The 20,383-nt window shown below is 43.7% G+C and overlaps 2 protein-coding genes across 2 annotated transcripts in view; both read left to right on the top strand.

Moving 5' to 3' along the window:
* Positions 1-20,383, top strand: part of LOC142150652 (olfactory receptor-like protein OLF4) — a 118,192-nt gene that overhangs the window by 47,234 nt on the left and 50,575 nt on the right. The gene's annotated exons all lie outside the window — the stretch shown is intronic.
* Positions 9,815-10,225, top strand: LOC142150653 (histone H3-like). Its single transcript, XM_075205847.1, has one exon. The coding sequence runs from the start codon at positions 9,815-9,817 to the stop codon at positions 10,223-10,225; it is 411 nt and encodes a 136-aa protein (XP_075061948.1).

The following is a 20,383-nucleotide window of genomic DNA, read 5'->3' as shown; positions in this document are numbered from 1 at the left end:
ATTATTTACAAGTATAATGGACATCTCAATGTTATCCAATTATGTCCAGCAGTTATAGCAAATACTTACTATCCCCAAAAGGCCTCTGCCTCTTGGCACGGAGGTCATTTGGCTTCTATAACCGAGGCCCAACACTCTCACCTGCCTCATGCTGATTCCATGCTATGGCTGCTGGCGTCCTGTCTCTGACTCTGCGCATGCGTGGACTCTATCTTTTATGTCCTTTGCATGCTCCCTATTGGATACCCATTCTGGCTCTAAACTTTAAAAGGCACTTTCTCCTTCTCCTCAGTGCCTGTTGTTCGTGTTACCTGCCTGGTATTAGACGTTCCGTCTCCTCTTCCTGCGTGTTCTATTTGGTCTTCGAGGCCCCTTATCTCCGCTGTGCCGCTGACTTCACAGCTTCATATCTCCGCTGTGCCGTTGGCTCTAAAGCTCCATATCTTCGCAGTGCTGCTGGCTTCAGAGCTCCATCTTTCTCCGCTGTACCACTGGCGGAGGAGCTTACGTTCCATCCCTTCATTTGTACTGCTGACCACAAGAGCTCACGCTCCATTTCTCTCAAGCTATACCGCTGACCATAAGAGCTCACGCTCCATCTCTCTCAACTATACTGCTGACCACAAGAGCTCACGCTCCACCTTTCTAGGCTATATCGCTGCTCTCAAAAGCTTATGCTCCAGCTCTATCAGCTAAACCACTTTCCACAAGAGTTTACACTCCATTATTCTGTTACACTATTGTCTACAGAGCTTGTGCTCCATCTTCTCTGCTGTATCCTGTTCATCCCATTCCGCTCATTCCCCTAAAGGGTCTCGCCTGACACTCCTGGTAAGGGCCGCAACCTGCGGGTGGATGCAGCTAATACCAAACCACCTTGCGGTGGTCCCTGGTGAATACCGTCCGCCCGATAGATTCCGCGCCTTGCTAGAAGTAGCACCAATATGGGCAGATCACAGAATCCAATCCCTTAAACCATAACAGTTTCAACAGGCCATGATGGATTCTACTGGGGAACAATCTGATAAAGACATGCTTCAGCACCTACTCAATCGAGTGGAACAACAGGACAGAGTTTAGCGGCAACTTCTTCAATGTTTTCAAATGCTGGCCTCTAGAATGGATTTGATTCAGGTTGCTGCTTCTACTGCTCCTCCCGTCATCCCGGCGCCGGAACCTCCCGCTCCTGAGGTACCAGTTACCACTATCTCTACTCTTCAGATTCCTCCTCCTTCCAAGTTCGACGGGGACCCTAACAATTGTAGGGGCTTCCTCAACCAGTGTTTGATTCAATTCAAACTACAACCACACAATTTTCCTACTCAAAGAGCCAAGGTGGCCTATCTAATCTCGTTACTTTCGGGGCAAGCCCTGGCCTGGGCGCCTCCCCTCTGGGAGCATGATGATCCACTCCTTTATGACAGCACTGCCTTTATTGTGGGCTTCTGAAAAATTTTCGATGAGCCTGGCCGGGTTACCTCCTCAGCATTCAGTATTCTCAGACTCCGCCAGGGTTCACAATCAGTGGCTCAGTATGTCATCAACTTTCGCACTCTATCATCTGAGTTGCCTTGGAACAACGACTCCTTGGTGGCTAGATTTTGGCAGAGATTATCCTTTAAAATCAAGGATGCTCTGGTCTCCCAGGAACTACCAACTACCTTGGATGCTCTTATCTCTCTATGTAATCGTGTGGATCTTCATTTTCGTGAAAGGACTGCTGAAAGGGATAATTCCCGGCGCCCCATACCCAAGTTAACACCACATTTCCTTTCCCCAACTTCTGAGGATGAACCAATGCAACTGGGACGTTCTCGCTTGACTGCAGAGGAGCGCGACCTTAGACTTAAGAACAAGCTGTGTATTTACTGTGCCAACCCTGGCCATATGCTTAATAATTGACCTAAGAAGTCGGGAAACGCCAAGCCCTAATCTGTTCCGGAGAGGTCAGATTGGGTAATGTTAAATCCTCTCCTCCCTCTAATCTACCTAAAATTTGTTCTTTTCCTATTACGCTGTATGTCCATTAGGTCCTGTCCATTTCCACGCCTTGTTGGATTCTAGAGCAGCTGGGAATTTTATTTCACTCTCCCTCGTGTCTCAAGGTTCTTTGTTTATGCAGCCTCTGGAATCTCCTGTCCCCATCAATGCTATTGATGTTTCCCGCATCTCTAATGGATTAATCAAGTGCAGCAGTAAGCCTATCGTTCTTCAGGTGGGAGCATTGCACAGGGAGAGAATCTCCTTCCTTGTCTTGCCGTCCTCTACCAGCCCTGTCATATTGGGGTTGCCATGGCTCCAACGGCATTCGCCTCAAATGGACTGGACCACCTCCCAAGTTTTTTCCTGGAGCCCTATTTTTTTCGGGATTGTCTTTCTCAAGTTCGACCCCTTGCCTCTATTAGCATCTCTTCCGAGACCAAGTGTAAACTCCTCCCGGAACAATACTCTTCATTTTTGGATGTCTTTGATAAAACGAGATCCGAACATCTCCCTCCTCATCAGCCCAGGGACTGTCCCATTGACCTCCAACCCGGTCAGATTCCTCCTTGAGGAAGCGTATATCCTCTGACTATGTCCAAGAAAATCTCCAACGTGGGTTCATTAGACCCTCCTCTTCACCTGCCAGAGCGGGATTCTTTTTCGTTGAAAAGAAGGACGGTTCGATACGCCCGTGTATTGACTACCAGGGTCTCAATGCAATAACTATTAAGAACCGATATCCCATCCCACTCATTACGGAACTTTTTGACCTGATCAAGGGAGCCAAAATATTTTCTAAATTGGATCTCAGAGGAGCCTATAATCTGAATAGAATCAGATCTGGTGACAAATGGAAGACACTTTTAACACCCGTGACGGCCACTGTGAATACCTGGTGATGCCCTTTGGCCTGTGTAACGACGGTGATCTTTTAAAGTTTTGTTAATGAGATTTTCAGGGATCTCCTCTATGAGTATGTTGTAGTCTATCTGGTCGATATCTTGATTTTTTCCCAGAAAATTCAGTCTCAACGTGCCCATGTGGCAGAAGTCCTTTCACGACTCCACAATAACCAACTATTTTATAAATTTGAAAAGTGTCTCTTTGAACAACCTCGGATGTCATTTTTAGGCTACATAATCTCTGGTACAGGATTAAAGATGGACCCAGAAAAGGTGCGAGCAATAATTGAGTGGCCTCTTCCTCTTGTTTCCTGGGATTCTCAAATTACTATGGGCGCTTCATTAAGGGATATTCTACCATTGTGGCACCTATTGTGGCTCTTACACGGAAGGGCGCCAACCCTAAATCCTGGTCAACGGAGGCCCTGGAGGCCTTTGAATTTCTTTAGAAAGCCTTTTCCTCTGCGCCTATTCTCCAGCAACCCAACACCTCTCAGCCGTTTTTTCTTGAAATTGATGGCTCTAATGTGGGAGTTGGGGTTGTCCTTTCTCAGAAATCTCATCTCAATCTATTTCATCCTTGGGCATTTTTCTCAAGAAAGTTCTTACTGGCAGAGAAAAATTACGCTATCGGAGACATGGAGTTACTTGCCATTAAAACAGCTCTGGAGGAGTGGCACTATCTGTTGGAGGGGGCTAGGCATCCAGTCACTATTTTTACACACCACAAGACCACCAGAGCTCACGCTCCACCTCTCTCAGCTATATCGCTCACATCAAGATCTTATGCTCCAGCTCTCTCAGCTAAACCACTTTCCACAAAAGTTTACACTCCATTATTCTGTTACACTATTGTCTACAGAGCTTGTGCTCCATCTTCTCTGCTGTATCCTGTTCATCCCATTCCGCTCATTCCCCTAAAGGGTCTCGCCTGATACTCCTGGTAAGGGCCGCGACCTGCGGGTGGATGCAACTAAGACCAAACCACCTTGCGGTGGTCCCTGGTGAATACTGTCTGTCTGTAAGATTCCGTGTCTTGCTAGGAGTAGCGTCAAGATGGGCAGATCAAAGAATCCAATCCCTCAAACTGTGACAAATATTTGGCTGAAAGTGTATGAAAAGTATATGGTGACCTGTGACATGGTAAAAATTGAATGTAAATCATTGGATTTTAGTGTTAGTGAGGTTAATAGTAATGTAGGTACAAAATGATGTGATTTTACCCCAAAAAATAAAATTTTAAAAAAAATAGCTAAACAAAACCAAAACCAAAACACGCAAGAGCGGATTTAGCAAAACCAAAACCCAAAGCTAATCCAGATCCAAAACCAAAACACGGGGGTCATTGAGCATCTCTAACTGTACCTAATAACAACAAATAACATGTTGCTCTTGTTATTACCTGCAATATTATATGTATTAGAAATATAAAGACTGTTGACAGATGGTGTGAAAAAAGCAGGACAGCAGAAGTCATAGCTAAGGTATGTGAGTTAGCTAAATAAATGACCATTTGTCTCAAATGTCCCTTGTTATAAGGTATGACAGACATTATCCCACTAACTAAAAGCTCAGATATATGAGTGTCTGTTAATAAAGCTAGCTGGCAGCCAAAGGTACTTATCTAGGTAAAACAGGTAATCTAGGAGGTAATTAGATTAGAACTTTATGTGCAATGTGTCTCCACAGTAATATACTGTCTAAAAAAAGCATTGTGAAATCTATTAATATGTATCAATAAAAATTTTATTGTATCAAAATATACCACAGGCTCATATTGTGCAACACTGCAGATATAATGGGGTATGCTTACTAAACTGCGGGTTTGAAAAATTGGAGATGTTGCCTATAGCATCCAATCAGATTCTAGCTCTCATTTTGTAGAATGTACTAAACAAATGATAGCAGGAATCTGATTAGTTGCTATAGGCAACATCTCCACTTTTTCAAACCTGCAGTTTATAAAATATACCCCCATGTGTTAAATGTCTTAATATTTCACACCACTGTGAAGTGTTATAATCCAGTGTAATATTGTATCCCTTTGTTAAGTGTATGCAGCAAAATAGTTATTTCAGCTAAGCCATTCCATTGTATATTCAAGGTAACAGAGACAATGGGCCTGATTCATTAAGGAAGTTAGGCAAGAAATTGAGTAAGTCGGACTGGCCCCCCGGCGAGCCGGGGTATCCTGGTGGACCCCGACGCCTGATTACTCCACCCTCTTCGCTGGGGGGGGGCGGAGCTTGGTACTTAAAAAAAAAGTTAAAGAAATATGTCAGTGTGACTTCCGTACTCTTACTCCCTCCTCCGTTTGCACTATTTTATCTTTTCACAAGGCTCCTCAGCCCTCTCTCTGTTACTCCACTTCCTTGAATCATTGTTTCAGTCACACCAAACACATAGCTTTCCAGCAGCCCTGACAGACTGGAATTTTCTGGGTCTTAAAGTCTCTCCAGTATCATGCAATGATACAGCCCTGTTTCACTGGGTCCTAGTGTGCCACAGTTTTCTGGGCATCACAGGAATACCTATGAAGGTTAACAATACATTACTCATGAGAGCAGCGGTCACAGTGGCTGAGAAGGCTTCTTAGGCAATTGAGTATCCTTTGATCACTTCACTCTTTGTCCTGCCAGACTTGACAGTGGCCTGAACAAACGTCAGCTCACTTTTGGTGGGTAGAGGAAAAGATGCAGATCCCATGAACTTTAATCATGTGCTCAACCATTGTTCCTTGCAGGTTTTGTGGATCTGTGTGTCTGCCAAAATCAGGTTGAATTAAAGCAGGACAACTGCAGTCCCGGCAGTGGTGGTAACATTTCTGACAAGAATTCGTAGGCATTGCTCATTTAATGTCGGCAATGTGATTCTCTGCATTATTAAGGTCGGCAATCACACTGTCAGCATTTTCTCAGTGTATGTCAAATGGAAATGGCGGCATTTACATTGTCTGCATTTTTATGTTGGCAGGTTAAGTGTCGGCATTTCTTCCATCAGGATTTCATACCCATCCCCCCTGGAGCAGTTATTCAGGGGCTGGATATAAGGATACAGACCATTATCATACTGTAATGCATTCTCTATGTGCTATGATACAGATGTTACAGTGAGATTCATTTAACCTTCTCTACTGGTAAGTACAAGTAAATAGCCTGTGGTTACCATAGTTACCTAACATTTGGCTGACTATACTGTCACCTTAGATAATACCGGCAAGCAGTTACAGATATAACATCAAATGGGTCAAGGGATACCTGGAGCATGCAGTAGGGGAACTGGCAGTCGTGCTGCCCGACCATGTACAACTCTTAGAGGGACCCCATTCCTGACTTATTAGCAGAATCTAAGACAGACCTATGGGTAGAAGTGATCAGATAGGTGGCACAGCTGACCAATAGCTAGACCAAACATATGATGATGTGCGGAGGAGCAGAGGAACAATTCACCAGCCAACCTGGGCACACTTATGGAGCGACCCACTGTATCTACACTGGCAAGGTTCTGACCACTAGGCAACCTGCATACAAGTGTTTGTCATAGTACTTCCCCACATCATCTGTACTATAGGGGACGAAAGATTTAGGATCCTATGTGAAAAAGAGATCTTCTGGATATTTACGTTAAGAACACTGACACCAGAGGGCCTGAATGAAACTCTAGCATTCAACTCAGCATAGATGATTTGGATAAATTATTTAAAAAGTGATGTGTAAGACGTTCTTTCTGTTACACACATCGAACTATGGAGATCGATTATTCCTGCCATTTGTCCCTTTGATTTTACATCTCCAAATGTTTTTATTTTTTATATTTTTATTTATTTTCTAATATTTATATTTGTCATTATTATTATTATTTATATTGTTATTGATTTTTATCCATTTTCATCTTTATTCTTTATGCACCAGGATTTTGTATAGTTTCTAGTTGATTAGATTGTTATAGACCTGTGAGAATGTATCGTGTAAAGATTCTCTCCCCCTATCCCCAAAAGCAGTTTTGGAAATGAAATATGTTTTAAGAGCTGATTGGATTTTAATAGAAACAAATTTACTCCCCGTTGAAAAGATTGAGGGTTCATTACTAGAAGTAAGAAAACATTTCCTATTCCCCATTTGTAGGAGTATGAATTAAAACTGAGCTGTGGCTCAGCAGAAAAAGATGAGGACACTTGACTGAGCCACTGAGAGCTCACATCCTTGCTGGAGTGACAAAGAAGCTCAATATAAAGAAAATGTATTCTTTTTATCATATATATTTTTATCTTTTATTGAAGATTGTAGAGACTTAAACATGTATGAACTATAAATGAGTTTGATAAGAAAATGAGAATAAACTTATATCCATAGAGAAATGATTCATGTATGTAGTATAATCATTCATTATGGATAACTATACCCCTCTCCTCTAACTCCTATTTGATATTTATTGTTCATTTTATATAAATGTCTATAGTTACTATTTTAATAATGGCATTCTCAGCTATATTTTTACATTTTGCTGTGCCATAAAATATACGTGTGCTACTAACCATCTTAGGTGTTGACTTAAATGACTGGTACAGCTGTACTAATTGCAGCAGGTTGTATATATAATTGGACCCCAACGAGTGACCACAAAGTATCTTTGACATAGTCAATATCAGACTGACGAAACGCGTCAATGGATATTTATTCCGAATCAGACAGACATATGTGGAATTTTAACATCCTTTTAACCTGGACATCAATGTTTGTATAAACTTTTGAGAAAGATTCTCACTAATAAGTACATAATTATAGAGGAACTGTGAATCTAACAACTGTATTTGGCTGCAGGAATTGTAGAGGGGGAGAATCCTTCTTCAAACAGCCCACAAGCTCTGAATCAGGAGGTTGTCAGCCTTAATTGAGGAGAGCATGATAAGACTAGATTATTGTTCCTATGGAGGGACCAGCAGCTTGGAGTCCGAGTCTGTTCAGTTGTATGAACTACACAAAGGGAGAGTCTTCCCCAAGAGTCCGCTGTTAACCTCCTGGTGAGATCGCTCTAAAGACACTTTTCCACATGTAAGATGTATTCATGTTCTGTTTTTAGAAAACTTTTGGAACACATTGACATTCATATAAGTACTTACAAGTGAACTGGCCATTCACTTTCATCTTGTGCTTCAATCATAAGGTATTCTCATTCAGGTTCCAGGAGCATAATTATCACCTGTACATGATATGCTTTATCCACGCACATTGTTTATTACACTTACCCCAGGTGGGATTTTGGGTATAAATAATTTGATTTTAGATTACCTAGCATTTATATTGTATTTTTACATCTTACAGCCATTTTTGTCCTTTGTTTTAAGAAAATTGGTTTGATATCAGATGAACTTTGCCATTGTTTTTCAAAATTAAACACTCCTTTGGCGCATCTATATATGTTTATAGATTTTTCGGTACTGTAGGGGTTGAGAGGCTGAAAAGAAACTCAGTGAGAGAAGACTCGGTGCAGGAGTTGCTGCTGGTAAACTCCTCTAGATCCTGGCAAATAGCCTGTGGGTGCTGCATAGTGTGACACCCAATTCTCCAAGTGTTCCAGCAAGGGCACATTAGAAAGTCCCTGAGCTAATGTCATACATTTCTCTGTGTCACATTGTTATTCATATAGTCAATTGAAAATACTTTGTGACAATCTATTTGATAGTCAAATCAGATTGATCATTTAAAACAAATAATTATGGCACTATCAAAAAGGTATACTATAGGAGATGCTATACTGTAGAAGAATAAAAAGAAGGAATGGGGGAGGGCAGGAAAGAAAGTACCGTATTTGCCGGCGTATAAGACAACTTTTTTGACCTGAAAAACATGCCTCCAAGTGGGGGGGTCGTCTTATACGCCGGGTGCCAAACTCAGGGGTCTCAGGGGTGCCGCGCCCCAGCCATAAAAAAAAAACAAACAGAAACACTTACCAATCTGCGCGGCGCCAGGACCCAGCATCCTCCTCTCTCACGCAGCCTGTCATATATCAGTGACAAGCTGCGTGAGAGAGGAGGATGCTGGGTCCCGGCGCCGCGCGGATTGGTAAGTGTTTCTGGGGTTTTTTTTATGGCTGGGGCGCGGCAGAGGGGGCAAAGTGAGAGAGGGAGAGAGAGACAGATGAGAGTGACAGGAGGGGGACAGAGGAGAGTGACAGCAGAAGAAGGTAAGTGTTATTAGTATGTGTTATGTTATGTTTGTTTTATGTTATGTCATGTCAATGCAGAGTGTGTGATCAGCATATATGAGTGTGTGTGTGATCAGCATATATGAGTGTGTGTATGTGTGTGGGGGCCAGTGACTTCATGCAGTGTGTGTGGGGGCCAGTGACTTAATGCAGTGTGTGTGGGGGCCAGTGATTTAATACAGCGTGTGTGGGGGCCAGTGATTTAATACAGTGTGTGTGGGGGCCAGTGATTTAATACAGTGTGTGTGTGGAAGGTGTGCGGAAGAGGGGGTAGTCTTATACGGCGAGTATATAACAAACTCTTTAATTTTGAGTGGAAATGTTGGGGGTCGTCTTATACGCCCAGTCGTCTTATACGCCGGCAAATACGGTATATATTGAACGTGGGATGTTTGGATCCTAGTACTGTATTGTAGATCGTGACGCAATATCACCACCGTGTGGTAAGTATGTGTATCTACTTGTTATTTATTCCCGCTGGAATACTAGGAAATACTTCCCGGTTCAGTTAAATCGTAATGATCATGACTGAAACATGAAAATACCGTTTGTCTTAATTATTCTCATTCAATTCCTCATCCTGTCAGATGGCTTATATTAAAAATAACAAAAAAATTAGGATGAAAGACGACTTTACATCATCCAATCATAGCGCAGCACTTTGTATAAATAAATGTGGTTAAGAGGCTTTTCTTCAGTTACTAGTGCACACTTGTAGTAGAACAATGGCCAGGACCAAGCAGACCGCCCGCAAATCTACTGGAGGGAAAGCTCCTCGCAAGCAGCTGGCAACTAAAGCCGCCCATAAGAGCGCCCCAGCTACCGGCGGCGTGAAGAAGCCGAATCGTTACCGTCCAGGAACTGTTGCTCTCCGAGAGATCCGCCGCTACCAGAAATCCACTGAGCTGCTGATCCGCAAGCTGCCCTTCCAGCGTCTGGTGCGGGAGATCGCCCAGGACTTCAAGACCGACCTGCGCTTCCAGAGCTCGGCAGTCATGGCCCTGCAAGAGGCCAGCGAGGCTTACCTGGTGGGGCTCTTCGAGGACACCAACCTCTGCGCCATCCACGCCAAGAGGGTAACCATCATGCCCAAGGATATCCAGCTGGCCCGCAGAATCCGCGGGGAGAGGGCATAAGATAATCGGCATCATCTATATACATAACACAAAGGCTCTTTTCAGAGCCACCAAATCCTTCTAAACGAGCTCTAGCATTAATCTGTAGGTTTCAAATTGTTTATCTAAAGTAATTACTGTCTGGTATCAGACACTGGTCGGTTTTCGATCATTTATGGGGATCCACAGCAGCACCTCAGCCTGTATTATCAGCACAACGTGCATTTCGTCAGTTGCTGTTTGTGCACACTGATTCTCCCACCTACTTTCCATTATTTCCAAGTTATTTTCGAGAAAACTAAGGTTGTACGTGCTCAACTAGTTTCACCCACCCGCACGAAGGGCATAAACTAGTGTGTATATAGATACTGACGGCTTTTTTCAGCCACGTTATCCTACTGAACGAGCTATAGCAAAATCAATATATAAACCATTCATTAGTTTGTTAAATGGTTGTTACTCTCTCAGCTCCGCTCTCTACCAGCTTATGTGGTATCTAAAGGACAGATTTTATTCATCACCTGCCTCACGTATACTGTACCCCGAGCATCCATTACACATTCCGAGGTGTCGCTACTGGATACTGACAATCAACGTACAGGTAGATCACTCCCTACAAGCTGCTAATAACCGCAATTACATATGGAGCCCTACAGTACGTGGGAAGGGAAGAGTGGATAAATATAACTAAGACAGTTAAAACGTATACGTAGAGAAAACAATAGTCGTTCCCCACAAAGATCGTCCCTGTAAATAACCTCCCTTATCTACCCAAAGTGGTGATAAAGACTCTGGCCGGGTTTACTAGCGAAATAAACTGCTGTGAACCTACACAAAGCTGCAATATAAGGAAACAACCATGCTGTAATCAGCTCTTATAGGAAAACGTGGGTGGCTCTGAGAAGAGCCTTTGTGTTATAGGGACGTCGGTTCTTTACGGGAAATATCCAGCAGCAAATCACTTGCTCTTGGCCGGCTTGTGGCTCTCGGTCTTCGAGTGAACCCCTCCATCCGTCGGAAGGGCACCTAAGTCCTGAGCCCCAAGACAAGGCAGGCTTAACGGCCGGGGACACTGGGGTGTGTGCAATACACTGCAGGCTAGAGTTTTACCTGGAGACGGTTCTGCAGTTAGTGTAGATTGTCTTTGGCGCCCCGCTGCGTGTCCCCAGCTGTTCTCCGTCCGCTTTGCTGGCAATATCACAGTTCTGGCAGCAGCTTATCTTCTCTCTGTTCGGCTGCACATCCTCCCCCTTGTCCCTTCTACTATGCTGCTCTCTCTCTCTCCTCCTTCCTGCACAACCTCTTCCTGTTACTCCCCCAGCCAATCAGGGCCTTCATCCTCCTCCTGTCAATCACTCCTGGGCACAAGTTTTCAGGAGCACAATTAACCCCCTGTAGCCCTGCATTTTAAAAGCGTTTATGCACTCCTCTGTGCTGTTCAACAGGGCTTGGAGTACCACACTTACACCTAAAGACTTTTACTGTGATTATCCTCTTTCTGAATGTCAAATGCACAGCTTACTGGTTCTTGGCAGTGTTCACAGAATTTACGGAGACAATACAGGAGGTCTCAGGCTTCATTCAACATTGTTTTATGTGTGTGTATATGTATATATATATATATATATATATATATATATATATATATATATATATATATATATATATTATATATACACAAAAACAGACATAGATCCTCTGCACTCTCCATTTACAGACTGGGGTGCAAGAAGGGGTTGCCCACATTGTATAGATTGTCTATACAATGTGGGTAACCTCCTTTTGCACCCCAGTCTGTACATGGAGAGTGCAGAGGATCTATGTCTGTTTTTGTTTATACAATGTAAGTCCCATGACTCCTGCACTCCATTGTTTACATTAATTAATTCCAACTTGTGTCAGGTGAGTCCCAGGTCTCCCATGGTTGCTAGTGCTTGGGAAAGACTTGCATTTAAAAGCTGTGTGCAGGTAAGCCTTAAGCCCAGATAAAATAGCATAGCATAAAATCATTTTAGGACTGACCAGAAATTAATTATGCATGCATCCAATTGTGACAAATTGTATGGAGAAGTCATATATGGCAGTTATATCCACCCAATGTGTCCTCCTTCTCTTCCAGACAGGAAGCCCATAACAGTTGCTGCTTCCTTTACTTGAAAAAGTTTGCATGGGGTTGACTTCTAGGCAGGGGCGGATCTAGGCAACTGCTCTACCCGGGGCGATTTTAGGGGGGGGGGGGGGGGGTTTAGGCCCCGCCCCCTTTCTAATTTCTAAGGCTGCTGCCGCCTGCACAGTATGTGCAGGTCCGTTCAGCATTGGCAGTGTGCTGTCCCGCTGCTTTGATTGTGTTTAAAACACAATCAGAGCAGCCGGGCAGCACACTGTCACTGCTGAACGGACCTGCACAGTGTGCAGCCATCAGCAGCAAGCCCCTGCTAGGGGGATCGCCCCCCCTGGATCCGCCACTGCTTCTAGGTTCAATTTATTAAGGACACTGACCCCATTTGTTGCCATGATAATGTGACTGTTGTTCTGTAAGGCATCCTAGCAGACATCCAGGTGCCTTCCCAGCAAGGTTAGAAGGATCTGACGTTAATGAATAGAGACACTCCAGTCAGCCCCTTTGTCTGGATCTTCAAGGTATCTGATACCCACCCAGGGTGAATCCTTACATGGTGGGAATGTGGGTCCCTTTATAATAAGGAGCTGGAGGGATACCTGTGTGTTTTATTCTGGAGACTGGTTGTGGTGAGATCAGGTTTTCTGCCACAGCAATGGGGTAAATGCATGTTGCACATGTCTAGGGTTGTGCCTGTTGATCTGCTCGTGGAAATCTCTGTGGCCATTGTTGCTCTGTGCACCCGACGAAAGCAGGAGGACAGAGGACTTGGACCTCCCTGGCTGGCGGAGGAGTGAACATTGTGGCCTAATGGATACTGTGACTATAAGTCCTTTAAAGTAGAGTACTGTAGTATGTTCTGTGTATGGGGAAGTCTCTAAGAGGCTTTGCTACCAGCATTCATTATTATTAATGTGTGTTTATATATATATATATATATACATATATGCAAATATAGTTATATTATAGAATAAAAGGTACATTTGTATCTTTTTATTTTGTTTGCCTAAGTGATTCATAACTCACAGAAGTACCAGGTACCCTCAGCTAGCATATAAGGATGCTTATGGAAGACAAGCTAGGCTGAGTGGGCATAAGAGTTACTCCTAGGTCCCGGTATTCTCTCAGTATTAGGCTTCCTTGCACATCCCCACTTCTCTAGCAAATCCTATTAAATAAGGGTGCCCCAATCCAAAACTATGTAAGTGGTGCCACATTCCACCTGCCTCTCCTTGAGGACAATCGGAACAGAAGAGAATTTGGAAGGATACTTATAAGGGATATTCATCCCTTATAAGTCAGACACCTGCTACCACTTCAAGAGGGAAATACAGCTACAAACTTCTCCATTAGTCACCGGTCTGCATCTTTTTATGTGTGTACTGAAAACGGGTTGACCATTGATCAGCAGAAAAGAAAGTGATTTAAGAAAACGATACCGAATTTACCTGCTATTACACCTTTATTGGACAATCACGTCAACCCATTTTCTGTAGGCCGCTCACTTGGAACAAGTGAACAAGGGAAGAGAACAGGGCAATTACATAATGAACTGGTGAAGTTGTTACGTCTGGAAACTTAAAGACTTATTTTTTTTCCTCTTCCCCAGTAGACAACCTGGAGCCAGCATCACAGGTATCGCAGGGAGCATCATACATTGGAGACGAACACTGCTAAGCCAATGATGTTCTGGTCACTCGCCAAAGACAGCCAATTGGGGGTGCCAGCTAGGGGTAAGAGTAGCTACCTAGGGGTTATGGCGTTGAAAGTATTTGAATAGTGATCGCTGTACAGAAACAACAGAAAAAGCTTCCGGGAATCTGTGATCCTGCCAAAAGCAAGGAGACAATAAGATAGGACTATAACATGTGGTATAGGAGTGAAGATTTGGCCGTGCTCACAGATGGAGAGCTGTATCACTGGGGTACTGGAGAATGTTGTGGGGTGATAATTGTTGAATATTCTGAGTTATAATGTTGCTCCTTGCTATTGTTATTTGCAATGTTTACCTGTATAATTGGCTTTATCCAAATGATTTCTGAATCCATAAAGGAACTGTGATGAAACGGGGACCTACTGGACTGAGGACTTTTTATCTATCACCCGTTTCTCAGTTTATTGCACTTTTTAATTCTTGCCCCAGTCTAAGTGTATATACCAGAGCATCAGTGCATTATGTTGTGGGTGGATCACTTATAAATAACTTTTTTTTAGATATTTACTTTAATTAAGGGTTCAGGGCACCACTGTATTTAATTTCAAATATACAGGTATTTTTTCATATTGTGTGTATTTCGGTATAGGAAATGTATTGATTTCTAATATATTATGCCAGGTCAGAGGAAGTCTTGTTTGCTGAAAGCAGGAAATGCTAAGAAATTATTTTCATCACAGAAGTGACAAAAACCTGGTTTAGCCTGAAGGCCCAGCAAGAGGTTGTTACATGTTGTCACTTCTTGTTAGAGACACAGGAACCAATCTGAACAATGTAAACTCAGGATGCAAGTTATGTAGGATATCACATATTGCTGTGAATTTTATGCTAAATTTTAATGTAAATTTAATTAACTTCACGTCTATAGAAATATCACATCCTGATGTTAAATCATGTGATGTGATATCAGACGATTTGGTGTCTGGTCGGACCAGGGGGCTGGTTTATCCCCTGCCAGGACTTGTGTCAGATTCTGTATAAAATGGAGCTCTGTTTGACCATGTAATATTTTACCATCTATACTTCTGGAGATCACTATCACCTTAAACTAGTGTATGTAACTGCTATTAGGATTACTTGAGCTAATAAAACATTACTGCTTGAAGATCCTGTTTTGACACCTACTTACCTGCAGCAATTCCTGTGACCTACAGATTAGACAATCTAATCCGTTATCCAGCTGTTCTGAGGTTGGGACCCAGCATTCCAGTATCAATACTCTGCGTCAGGGCCGGACTGGCCATCCAGTACTTTTGGCAAATACCAGAAGGGCCAATGTCAAGATGGGTCGGTCTGCATGCCCTCCGTAGCAGCAGCACCTCCCTGCGCTCTGCTCGGCGGATGGAGACTCAGTGATGTACGGCCAATGCAAGTAATCACATGGGACGTCACCTGTCACGTTGTGCTGTCCCATGTGATTACTTGCATAGGCAACACGTCACTGACTCTCCGTGCGCTGAGCAGTGCGCAGGAAGGAGGTGCTGCTGCTCTGGCGGGCATGCGGATGGCTGGATCGGATGTAACAAGGTAAGTGTGTCTGTGTGTGTCCACATGTTAATATAGTGTGTGTGTGTTTCCCCATGTTGATATAGTGTGTGTGTCCCCATGTTGATATAGTGTGTGTGTGTGTGTGTGTGTGTGTGTCCATGATAATATAGTGTGTTTGTGTGTGTGTGTGTCCATGTTAATATAGTGTGTGGCCATGTTAATACAGTGTGTGTGTGTGTGTGTGTGTGTGTAGCCCCATGTTAATATAATGTGTGTGTATGTAGCCCCAAGTTAATATAGTGTATGTTTGGCCATGTTCATATAGTGTGCTTGTGTGTGTTTGGCCATGTTCATATAGTGTGCGTGTGTGTGTTTGGCCATGTTCATATAGTGTGCGTGTGTGTCCGCAATATTTTAAAAATAGTGTGCATGTGCGTGCACAGTATTTTAAATATAGTGTGTGTGTCCCATGTTAATATAGTGTGTGTGTGTGGCCCCATGTTAATGTATGTCACCATGTTAATATAGTGTGCGCGTGTCACGGGCACTAGGAGTCTTTACCCAGGATATCACCAGATGATGGACTTACCAGAGTAGTATAGTTGGTAATATGGTACTCTGGTAGCAGGGTGACAACGGAACAGGAGAAACAGCAGATGGTGAGAGAATGCTCGAGGAAAGTCTATGACTAGCAGCACTGGTAATGGGTAGATGACTGTACACGAGGAACTAGATGGACAAGGAAACGTGAGGATAGTCAGTGGTCTGCGTATAGCAAGTTGTACCACTGCTATAGTGAGGAGGAATGTCCAGGAGTAGCGAGGAGGTGGTGAGAGTCAGCGGTCTGTGTATAGCAAGTTGTACCGCTGTCTAGGTGAAGGAATGGAATCCAGGTGAAGGTAGGTAACAGGGAAGTCAGTGGTCTGCGTTAGCAAGTTGTACCACTGCTTACGTGAGAGGAAACTTAAAACTGGTGTCACAGGGAACAGGAGTCAGTGGTCTGCATATAGCAAGTTGTACCACTGCAATATATATGTGAGGAGTATCACGAGGAGATGAATGCAATGCAGAGTATACACGGGCACACAGAACTTGATCCCACGATGATATCCACAATACAATGATAACTGAGCAGCACTGCTACATATACAAAGTCACAATAACTATCCAGACAATAGGGAACAAAGTCAATGGTAGCAATAGTCTCAGTGGATAGGAGACTCCGGAGGAGAACACAACTCAGTCCAGCTAGATATGCAATACACCAGCAAAGTCAATGAGAAGTATGCATACCGCGGTTCAGGAGAGCAGGCTGTCAGAGAGACGTGCAGAGATACCTGAACGGCTGAAGGCCGACAGGAGGAGAGACCACTGGAAGGTGGAAGCGGTAATCAGGTTGGTGCAGCGCACGGCAGGTAAACCAGCATGAACGAGGCAATACTCTGGAAGCAGTAGTAAGAGGAACTGGAACGTGAAGAACACGGGAGAGTTGAGGCGGTCTGATATCCAGTAGCAGAGATGAGAGCAGCGGAGCGCTGACCCGATGAACACAGGAGAGTTGAAGTGAGCAGGAACTTTGTAGAAGCAACGGAGGCAGCGGATAGGAATCAGCTGGCTGCAGACACGATGAACACAGGAGAGTTGAAGTGAGCAGGAACTCTGTAGAAGCAACGGAGGCAGCGGATAGGAATCAGCTGGCTGCAGACACGATGAACACAGGAGAGTTGAAGTGAGCAGGAACTCTGTAGAAGCAACGGAGGCAGCGGATAGGAATCAGCTGGCTGCAGACACGATGAACGCAGGAGAGTTGAAGTGAGCAGGAACTCTGTAGAAGCAACGGAGGCAGCGGATAGGAATCAGCTGGCTGCAGACACGATGAACACAGGAGAGTTGAAGTGAGCAGGAACTCTGTAGAAGCAACGGAGGCAGCGGATAGGAATCAGCTGGTTGCAGACACGATGAACACAGGAGAGTTGAAGTGAGCAGGAACTCTGTAGAAGGAACGGAGGCAGCGGATAGGAATCAGCTGGTTGCAGACACGATGAACACAGGAGAGTTAAAGTGGTCTGGAAACCACAAGCGAATAACAGGAATCAGCAGGAGCTGAATACACGAGGAAACACTGGAACACCTTCAGAGGCTCATGGGGAATGAGACTCCAAGATCAGGCAACGAAGTATTGACCACAGGTGCTTTAAATAGGGAGTGTTGCCTGATCAGCCAATTAACTAAAAGCAACAGGTACTGAAGGCTTGAAAGGGCTGCACATGCGCAGACCCTCAGGATGGCGGACGGCCACGGTTCCTGAATACACGAGAAGTAGCACTCACAGTCCGGTGAGTGACAGTGCGTGTGTCCGCAATATTTTAAACATAGTGTGTGCGCAGTATTTTAATATAATATGTAAGGGAAGGTAGGATCTTTATATAGTGAGGGAGGCAGGCTATTTATTGGTGGAGTGTAGCTGGGGGCTAATTATTTAAGGTGAGGTGAAGGAACCTTTAATTTAATGCTGGGGTGGTTTAGCGCTATCAATTGAAATATGTGACTGTTTTTGGGGAGGAGGGCTATTTATTACATGTGAATATGAATTAAGTATTGCTGTGGATGGTTGTGGAAAATTGCTATATTTATTAAAATTTAATGCTATTTCATTTATTGCTGGTACTGTTTGGAGGGAGGGAAATATGATTTGAGTAAATGGGTATACTGTTAATTTAATGTTGGGGCTGGTTGGAGGGAAATAGTTCTACTTCTTAAATGTGAATAATATAATTTGGGGGACTGGAGGGAGGCCTAATTATAAAACGTGAGTGCTATTGTTTTAACACCGGGGCTGGTTGGAGTTTTCTAAATCTCATGTACCCATTTTTTTCAAAATAGGGCCTTCAATATTCCAGGATCAAGGCAAGAAGGAACAGAGCAATATAAACCAGCTGCTACAAGTGGTGAAAATGACCAAGACAGGTAGGAGAGAGCAGGACAGTCTGCCAACTGTCCTGAATCTGGTAGGGCAGTCCAGAATTTGGATGACTGTCTAACTTAGTCAGGATTTGGTCTGACTGCAAGGACAGTTGGGAGGTATGTCCCGTTTCACAACATTCTGCTTGTGAAGGCAGAGCTGTGTACTTCTAACAGTAGTGCCTGTGTATTTGTCTAAAATGATAACCATGGGCCCGATTTATTAAGGTAAACAAATGCATCTGTATTTGCGTTGCATACTTTAAATGACGCAGACACTTACGCGAGAGAAATAAGAACCTCAAACTCCAAAAACACACCCACTTGTGGTCTTCTACACTTAAGTGATGGAAATAAGAATCGCAAACGCAAAAAAACACACCAACATGCAGATCTTTAAACAAGGTAGAAGCACAAGCGACAGATCACAAGCAATTGACGTGAAGCTAAGGAATGTATACGCCACGCCCAATGTGGGAGGTTTGAACAGTTTGTTTACACGTAACAAAACACAATGCCTGTGGCTTATTTTCACGGGATAGCTCTTTACTGATTAATCATTGGCAAATAACAATGACGTGGTACACTGTGAACAATGTTTTACGTTTGCTATTAATTAGCGTAATACACACTTTTACCTAAAAGACACATTGCTGAAGGCCTTTGTGTGTTTTGGATTTTAAGTCGCCGTATAATGCGCAAAATGCATGGGCATAGCTACATTAAAAGCACATGAATAATTAATCTATAAAAATGTATGTTGTACTATAAATCCATCTGGGTTTTCAGGAAAATGCATACCATACTCTTCCATAAAGGATATACACACAAGAGTGTATACAACCTCCACACAGATAAAGGGTTTCTGTCTGGATTAGAACTCATGACTGCCTTTATGGAAAGTGGGAGAGCTACCCAATATCACAACCTGATATTTAAAAAAGCAGGAAGAACACCAACAATACAGCATGCGTGCTACACAGGCAACTGACACTTAAATGTACTCTTCATTATTCACACAAATTACTGACAAAATAGGAATCTCACAGGTAGCTCAGTGGTTAGCACTTTGAACTCACAATGCAGCAGGCATGAGTTCTAATACCAAGCATACCCATAACAATTTTGAGGACTGTAAACATTTTGCTAAGAAGAAACGCAGGAACTTGACACAATGTTTTATTTTGATTTGTTCTACATGCTCAACCACATTGTAAAATATGCCCTCATATTTATCCTGTATTGTAATTAGAGATGGGCGGGCTCGGTTCCCCGAGAACCGAACCTGCCCGAACTTGCCTATCCGAGTACCGAGCCGAGCAGGCTGGGTACTCTCCCGCCTGCTCGGATTCCAAATCGAGGCCAAACGTCATCATGACGTAGTCGGATCTCGGTGCTCGGTTCTCGCGATATTTAAAAATGAGAAATACCAGCCTCCACAGCAATCCATCGTCATTTGACAGAGGGAGAGAGCAGGGTGTAGTCACAGGCTGATTAGAGCAGGGACAGAGAATACAATTCTGATTACAATTCTGATAACAATTGATAGAGAAGAGAGGAGGATAGAGAAGTCGGGGGAGGGGCCACCAATTTTTTTTTACTATGTAAGACAGAGGGGAAGGTAGCGGGCGGCTGTTGCGCCCCCTCAGGCTTGCGCCCGGGGCGACGGCACCGCCCGCACCACCCTAGTTACGGCTCTGCCATCCAACAGTGGGATGTCTAATCGTGAGCATTCTGTAAGTGTACCCATAAAGAAGGGCCCTTTCAGCAGTTCTGCTGATGTGTGCCTGATCAGCCCGAGTGTAGCCGGTTATACACAAATTGAGGATGCCAATATGGAAATAGAAGAGAACGAGGGGGAGAATTGTGTAAGCGACGAGGGCACTAATGAGGATGT

The sequence above is a fragment of the Mixophyes fleayi genome, chromosome 4, assembly GCF_038048845.1.
Source record: "Mixophyes fleayi isolate aMixFle1 chromosome 4, aMixFle1.hap1, whole genome shotgun sequence".
Lineage (NCBI taxonomy): Eukaryota > Metazoa > Chordata > Amphibia > Anura > Limnodynastidae > Mixophyes > Mixophyes fleayi.
This window is presented reverse-complemented; position numbering and strand designations above follow the sequence as displayed.